The sequence below is a fragment of the Cebus imitator genome, unplaced genomic scaffold (assembly GCF_001604975.1).
Source record: "Cebus imitator isolate Cc_AM_T3 unplaced genomic scaffold, Cebus_imitator-1.0 Scaffold2, whole genome shotgun sequence".
In the NCBI taxonomy this organism is placed as follows: Eukaryota; Metazoa; Chordata; class Mammalia; order Primates; family Cebidae; genus Cebus; species Cebus imitator.
The window spans coordinates 2,502,497-2,511,590 of record NW_016107317.1 but is presented as its reverse complement, the minus strand read 5'-3'; the positions used below and the strand labels follow the sequence as shown (position 1 = coordinate 2,511,590).

General features: G+C 34.3%; 1 protein-coding gene across 9 annotated transcripts in view; it reads right to left on the bottom strand.

The window, feature by feature from the left end:
* The window catches only part of LOC108304191 (activating transcription factor 7 interacting protein), a 126,752-nt gene that overhangs the window by 19,552 nt on the left and 98,106 nt on the right, over positions 1-9,094 (bottom strand). For all 9 annotated transcript variants that reach the window (XM_017528264.2, XM_017528300.2, XM_017528255.2 and 6 more), the window contains one exon: positions 5,959-6,023. In XM_017528264.2, the coding sequence (XP_017383753.1) occupies positions 5,959-6,023 (65 nt within the window). The remainder of the gene's footprint in view (positions 1-5,958; positions 6,024-9,094) is intronic.

Here is a 9,094-nt window from a genome sequence, read left to right as displayed (position 1 = left end):
ACAAAATAAAGCAGGAAAAAAGGCACAGAAACCAACAAAAAAAGAAAACAGATGAAACCAACAGAAAATAGAAAAATAGCAGACCTAAGCACAATCCTATAAATACTTATATTAACTATAAATGGTCTAAAAACTCCTATCAAAATGTAGAGATTATCAGATGAGATAACACCACAACAAATCAAGAAATATGATGTTTTTTTCTCTTACAGATTCACTTTAAATACAAAAACACAGACTGAAACTAAAAAAGCTAAAAAAAAGTAACATGCAACAATAAGCATAAAGATGCTGCTCTATGTTAATACCAGAAAGAGAGACAAAGAGGGAACCTTTATAATGATAAAAGTATGGCAAGATTACAAATTAAACATTATTTTAAAAAACCATGTAATACAGCGTCAAAAACCTATGAAGCAAGACTGCCAAATTAAGGGAAAAAGATAGATTTACAATCATATCACTCTTAGTAATAGATAAAACCACTACAGCAAAAGGCAATAATCAGTAAACACATAATCCAAATTACACTATCAACCATGCTATATTGACATTTATAAAACATTACACCCAACAGTAGAATACATACTCTTTTCAAGTGTAGTGATACATTTACTAAGATATATACCATATATGGGGCTTTATAACACACATCTAATTTATATGAAAGTAACAAAGTCATACAGAGGATATTTTCTAAACCCAATAGCATTAAATGAAAAAAATCAATAATAAAAAATTTGCAAAATCCCCAAATATTATGAAATTAAACAAATTACTAACTAACCCAGGACCCAAAAGGAAATACGGAACTACATGAAATAAAAATGCAACACATGAAAATTTATGGAATGCAGCCAAAGCAATACTCAAAGGAAAATGTATATCATTAAATGCTTATTATATAAGTCAAGATCTACAAGCAATGTTTTAGTGATAAATTATGATTTTTATTGATCATAAGCTGGCAGATACAATTTATCTATTATCATACACTATGAGTAGTTTCCTGAACAGACTCTTTTTTGACGAATAAAATGGGTAAATATTTCAGTAACTATTAAATACATTTAAAAGATAATTATGATAGCTAACACTAGTCCTATCAGTCTCTGTGCTAAATGCTTTACATGCATTAACACATTTACTCTTCGCAATATTTCTACATGGTAAGTACTAGCTCTATTTTATAGGTGAAAAATCTAAGGTGCCCAATAACTTGTCAAAGCACACTATTAAGTAACTGGCTTCAGGTTGTCTGACTGTAAACCTTATTATTTCTTTTTTTTTCCTACCCTCCCCCCGACCTTAATATTTCTATGCCACTAGGTGGAAATGGACACACACACATACACACACACACACACACACACACACACGTATGTATCTTTACATTTTTTTTCTGAGAAAACGTTATGTCTGAAATCTTATCTAATCAGAGACACATTTCTGTGTTTACACATATTACTGAAGCCTTCAGTTTGAAATCATTAAAAAAAATTGTATCAAATGGTTAACACTAGAAATGTATTTTATTAAAAACTTAGCTATTCACGTGTTATTTCCCAAAATGACCAGTCTCAATAAGCAAACACTAAGAAAATTTTAAGAGAGCAAAGATACTAGCTTTGTAGCCTTTTTGTAATGAAACAATAATATTCTGGAAAGGCACACTTCAGCAAATGTGAAGAAAGAGTTAACACAGAAGAGCTGGTTGTTCATTCCTTGCACATCTCTCCAAGCGAAGTTGGAACCATAACTGAGACTTGGTTAGTTATCAGGAATGTTGCTCTTGGAAGGTCATATTAACAATTAATTCTCTTATATACACTCTGAACAGTGAACTGTGCTATATTGGTTCATCAGGATTGCTTTGCATAAATATGAAGATTGATGATGCACACTTGGGTTTCACTGTTGGGATCCTGAGTTTCCAATGCCATGGCCAGCGATGTAGAAAAACGTCACTATGTGACCAGACCTCCAAAAAACCTCAGACCCTAAGACTCAATCAGGCTTCTCTGGGAAAAGACTCTTGGCACATGTCTCTAAGGTTAATAAGCCAGAGAAAAAAACAAATTCTGTGCAATCCCAGACAGAAGACTTGGAAGTCTTTGCCTGATCTTTCTGCACATTTTTCTTCCTGTTGCTTTTGCTCTACACCTTTTGCTGTGACGAACCATAACGATAGTATAGCCTGCTACTGTATTTCTAGCTAAATACTGCTGAACCCTTCTAGCAAATCAGATCCTGTGTCCCTCAAAACAACAATTACAGATAGCAACACTATTTTATAACACATGTTGATAATTTGAATAAATTTGTTTTTCACTATATAAAATAATAATATATAAAATGATATATAGTAACAAAATACACAATAATAAATTATATGTAATATGTTAATAAACACTTATTTGGGGATATTAGATAAATCTTCATTTAACAACTACAGAAATAGAATATTTTACAGATTTCATCATTTGCTAATCAATTACAGCTGAACAAGCATTTCCACACTAGACATCCAAGTTTCTTTTCTTTTCTTTTCTTTTTTTGAGACAGAGTCTTACTCTGTCACCCAGGCTGGAATGCAGTGGTGATATCATGACTCACTGCAATCACCTCCTCCCAGGTTGAAGTGATCCTCCCACCTCAGCCTCCCAAGTAGCTGGGATTACAAGCATGCACCACCACATCCAGCTAATTTTTGTATTTTTAATAGAGACTGGGTTTCACCATGTTGGTCAGGCTGGTCTCAAACTCCTGACCTCAAGTGATCCGCCTGCCACAGCCTCCCAAAGTGCTGGAATTACAGGGGTGAGACAGTGTGTCTGGCCTTAGACGTTCAGATTTCTTCTGATCTAAATAGCCTTTAAGTGTTAAGAAGTACAACTAAGTAGGCTTGGCATAGAAAAAAGAAGTTAGCCAATTATATTTACAATGTGACAATTGAAAGAATCACAGGCTACCTTTTTCACACTCGTTTCTATCTGCTAGAAAGTTGCACATTAAGGTAAAAAGCAAATAAGAATTACTCAACAATATAACATTAATAAAGGTATTTACCACAATGACAAAAATGATATTTGTTTCAAAAACTGTAGCTGGCAAGCATAACTTCATAACTGAAAGCACATAAACACTTCCATTATGGCTTCTTATTACATAATAAAACTCTCCTTTAATTATATTTATTATTCACATCCATAATTGACACTGATTCAAACCTGAAACTTGGTTATTTTTGATAAGGCAGGCTAGCTGATCAAACTGCTTGTATGTGTTTTTTACACTAGGATATTAAATTCCTCTTCCTCTAAGCCAAATAAAATATCTATTGAGAGCTTAATATTAAGTTGTAGTATCACTTTGCTGTTGGGATTCACTCAGTGTGGTTGGCAAAATATTAAGGGAAATATTAGGGAAAATTGTAAGATTATAATCTCAAACCTTTTGGAAGGCCGAAAAGTTTTCATTCACTTGTAATCATGGGACAGACTGAAGGTAGCTTGGTCCTTACCTTAAAGCATTAGGTCACAGGGTGAGGATTAGGGATAACAGAAGCTTCCGCTGTTAAGTCTGTTAACCCCACATTCCTTTGTCTCTACTCTAACTACTTGTTTACTCTTGTAAACTTTGTGCAGATGGCCTTGGCCTTCTCAGGGGGAGGTTAATGGTGTTTGTTTTGGGCCCCCTGGTAATCAAAGCTTTTATCATTTGTAAAACCACTCTTTTAACCATGTTAATTATCCACGAGTGTGTTGACTTAGATCCTCTGTCATTAAATCTATACTGAATAAATGTGAGAACAACATGTAGTAAGGGGTCGGGTAGCTGCAATGGCCCTCTGAGAGCGGCTGACAACCTCCCTAGCCCACTCATTCACTGTACTTTTTGTGTTTGAGTGTATTTATTCATCTGCCTCAGAGTCAGGGTTTGCTGGACAGAATCCTGCAGGTGGTAATCAACGTCTCAGGTGATGACCTCAACATAACCAACACCACACTTTGCTTTCTGATGAAGTCAATTCCTGTTTCAAGTGGTGGTGGTGCTTTTTTTTTTTTAAGTTTCTTCTTTTCTATAGAGACAGGGTCTCACTTTGTAGTCTAGGGTGGTTTCAAACTCCCGGGCTCAAGTGATTCTCCTATCTTGGCTTCCCAAAGTGCTGGGATTATAGACGTGAGCTACCACACCCCACCTCAAGTGTCATTTATATTATATCCATTTTAATTTCACTTATGTATTTATGATGTTACATATACTATATATATATATTTTTTTTTTTTTTCAGATGGGGTTTTGCTCTTTTGCCCAGGCTGGAGTGAAGTGGTGCAATCTCGGCTCACTGCAACCTCTTCCCCACTAGGTTCAAGCAATTCTCCTGCCTCAGCCTCTCAAGTAGCTGGGATTATAGGGGCCTACTACCACACCCAGCTAATTTTTGTATTTTTAGTAGAGATGGATTGTCCCTATGTTGGCCAGGCTGGTCTTGAACTCCTCACCTCTGATGACCCACTCCCGCTCAGCCTCCCAAAGTGCTAGGATTACAGGTGTGAGACATCATGCTCGGCTACATATACTATATTTCAGCAAAATACCCTATAGACAGTACAGTTCAATACAACTTTTTGCAATGATGAAATCAGTCTGTATCTGTGTGGTCTAATACGCTAGCCACTAGCCATTTGTAGCTACTGAACCTTGAAATGGGGTTATTGTGACTGAGGAACTGAATTTTTAAGTAGCTACATGTGACTAGTGGCTATCGTATTTAGCACAGCTCTAGAAGAACCACCATTTATAAAATGACAAAAGGCAGCCATTATAATGTCTATTTTCCTTTCCTTGAAAATACTACCTGTTTAAAAAAAAAAAAAAAAACAACTCATTGAGTAGAGATGTTCATAAATTCTTTGTTTAAAGTTTATAAAGTACAAGTGGACTTCCTATAAATGTCACGTAAGTTATCACTGAATATATCAACATTTTCTATACTACATGCCTTCTAGAAAGTACCTCAATCTTCTAATTTTAATTGAAAACATAGTTATAATCCACAAGACATGCTCAGAAACAATCACAACTTTAATCTTTAATACTATATACAAAGACTGCTAACATCTGTAAGAAGTAAGATTTTTTAATAGCTTTTATTTGATCTATAAACTATGACATATATCTAGGTTGGTCAAAATCTATCATTTTTAAACAAAATACCCGTATTTAAAGATCAAATGATGCCCTTGTTTTAAAATTCTTGTCATTTTTTCATGCTTGACATGCTTGAGATTTTTGTTCTGCTAGGAATAATTTATGAACTCCTTGAAATGATTCAAAGGAAGTGAAGAAAATAAAACTATCAACAACCTAATCACTTTACTATAAATTGATTATTCCTAAAGTAACAAAGAACAAGAAAGAACACTGTTAATACAGGAAAGAAGTCGTTACTCTATTACTGGGTGGTTAAAATTTAATACGAAAAAGTACAGAGTGGCAAAATGCTAATAAACTACCAGACAGACAAAAAATTCTTCCTCAAAAGATACCTCTGATTACCTATGAAGAAATAAAAATGTTGGTAGGGGTAGAGGGTGGCATAAGTGAGGGTAAACCAGTGAGATACTCTTAAAAAAGATGCACCTGGATTAAATGACATGTGTTTTCTTTTTGCAGATAATCTTTACAGTGTAAAACGTCAACTGTATTAATCCAGTCAGTTAATAGAATAAACTAATTATTACCTCTAAGAACTGCTATGCAAAAATAAAATAAGGCAAAACAAAAAAAACCTCAATTCTTGTCAAACATTATAGAAAACCTGTGAGACAATTTTTGGACAGTTATAAAAAACAGACATAGAACAATTTTTATTCAATCAAAGAATGATGAAAATTCATTTTCCTGTGGGCAATAATTAGGATTTTTACTTTGAAGAAGAAGGAAAAATCTTACCTGTGATGTGCTATCAGCTGCTTTCTTATTAACAGAAACATCTATTGTTTTGTTTGTCTGGTTTTCTGAAAAGTTTTAAAAAAAAAAAGCCACTTTTAAAAACATCTACAAAATGTAAAAAGCTAGGCTGCTTTATATACAAAAATTCACATAGTTTTCTCCAACTATTTTTCTGTCAACATGTCACATATGTAAATAAAAGCTCAAACTCAGATCACTGCTATAGTATCTTTCAGAAGGGGAAATTCACAATACAGATAAAAAAACTTTCTACTGCCCCCGCAATTTTAACTCTAAGCAATATCTCATGAAAATAATTTAAGATATACATAATTTAAATGTTCTAACATGAGGAAACAGTTAAACAAAATATAATTTTTCCATACTATGTCCCTTTTGAGAAAAAAATTTAATATGTAAAAACTGTTTGCAATAAATTCAGTAGAAACAGATGCAGTAAATCCAAGAAAATACACATGCATATTTCTCAGTAAGTTCAATCACCGGTGATTTTTCTTTCTTTGTTCATTTTTCAACTAACTTGTACTGAGTTTGCAGTTAAAAAATAATGTTACTTCCAGAACAGCACAGAAAACAAACCAAGTATGTTTTGCCCCAATTTCTAATGGGAGGAAAAGAGAGAATGTATTAATTTTATCAAAGGTCTTTTGCACCTATCGAGATTATTTACGTTTTCCTGTTTGGTAACAAGTTTTTTAAATGTTGAAACAGCCCATCCTTTCTTTCTGGAGACAAAACCCTCTTGGTCAAACTGTGGCACTTCTTTCATTTGCAAATCTTCAGAATGCATACAGAGTAAACAATTTATGTTTTTAAAAATACAGGAGATTAAACTACCTATGTATTTCCATATGTACATATATAAATCTGCATGTCTAAAAAAAATCAAGTTGGTAAGTATGAACCTGTTAAAAGAGGTATTCCACGGTATATAAGTTAAAAGGATGCCTTTGATTTCTCCCTACCTACCTTGTCTGAATAATTTTCTTTTTGTAAGAAGAATATATTAATATATTATTTATTGAAATATATATTCAAATTATTTATTACAAATGAGCATCTGTTTTGGACACGGTTGACATGTGCTCGCGCTCTCGCTCTCGCTCCCTCTCTCTCAACAGGGACTTCCTCTGTTGCCCAGGCTGGAGTACAGTGGCATTACCATGGCTCACTGCAGCCTTGACCTCCTCAGTTCAAGCAATCCTTCTCCTTCAGCCTCTGAATAGCTAAGACTGCAGGCACGTGTCTAATTTTTTATTTTGTGTACAGATGGGGGGGTCTCACCATATTGCAAGGCTTGTCTCAAGCTCCTGAGCTCAAGCCATCCTCCTGCCTCAGCCTCCCAAAGTGCTGGGAATACAGGCATAAGCCACCATGCCCAGCAAACTCTAGTGTTCTAATAGTCTTAGAACAAGATGTTTAATGAAATTTGAGAGTGTACATTGTATATGGATTGTATATGGCTCTCCTCCAAATCTGTTCTTTCTTTAATGTCTAGTTTAGTAAACGGAACGGCATCGAGCAATGTCTTAGAAATCTGAGTCATCTTTGAGTTCTCCATCTCTTTTACACATCTGAACTCTTATTAATAAATTACCAAGTACTGTCAATGCTACCTCTTGAATAACTTTTAAATCTTTTTGATATCACCATCTGTCATCTCGTACACTACAAGAGCCTTCAGACTCCTAACTGGTCTTCCTAACATATTCTTAACCCTTCTAAACCATTCTCCATACTGAAACCAGGGTTCATGGAGGTCACATCACCCCTACAAAAACCCTTTAACACTGTTTCCCCCATTCTTCCATTCATTACTTCATACCCTTTCCAGATTTCCCATTTTCAATTTTGTCCTCAGAAAAACCTGCAAATCCTAACACTCATCACATTTATAATTAATTAGTTATTTAATGAACACACTCCCTATTTGACTGTAAGCTTGGTGAGATCGTAGGGACTATTTTATACATTTCTGTGTATCTATAGAACCTAATATAGGCATTCTTTACTTTATGAATCAAAGAAAATTCATTATAATTTGAGCTTTAAATTTCCAAGCCCTGAGGAGGGTATTTACTTCACTATACACAGAAAACACTGATTTAAAATCCATAAAAATACACTAAACTATAAGAAAATACATACAAACGCATGAACATATAGCCTATGTTCTTATTAAGTAAATATAATACCTACAAAAGTATAGAGCTTAGAAAATCTTAATTATATAACCTAATTAATTTGTCACAAACTACTAAATGTAGTAGAGATGTAGTTAAGTTTGGCTTCAGTTTAGGTTTTGGGAAGCCTAAACAGCCAAAGGCCTACTTTAATGTCATTTATGGTACTGTTGAAATTATGCATGGTCAAAGAACATATGTTCTCATAAGATCTCATTTGAGTTAACATTATGAAAAAGAAAAGCTTGTCATTCACATTTATTCATTATCAAATGTAGGTGTAAGCATTCTAAATGGAACTTGAAGATCTTAATTATATATTAAAAATATGTAAATGTGTTAAAGGTATATGTTAAAATATACAATTTTATATTTAGAAATAATTGTATATTATCTCAGAATGCTTTACCAATTAATGATTGTAAAAACTTACTTTTATACACAAAAAATTCAGAATAGTCAACTAAACAGACTGACGTGCATTACTAATAGTGTACATCAACTAGATAATTTGGGGAATATATCCTTTCTATAAAAAATTTAAGAACGGAAAAATGAAATTACAATTCTGACACTTGTAGAAGTGTTTTGATTACGAGCATAACATTAACAAAATACTCTTATTTATTTCTTTTCAAGCCATGGTTTTTCAGGAAAAGTTCTATATTTAAGAATTTATCGCCGGGCACGGTGGCTCATGCCTGTAATCCCAGCACTTTGGGAGGCCGAGGTGGGTGGATCACGAGGTTAAGAGATCGAGACCATCCTGGTCAAAATGGTGAAACCCCGTCTCTACTAAGAATACAAAACATTGGCTGGGCATGGTGGCGCGTGCCTGTAATCCCAGCAACTCAGGAGACTGGGGCAGGAGAATTGCCTGAACCCAGGAGGCGGAGGTTGCGGTGAGCCGAGATCACGCCATTGCACTCCAG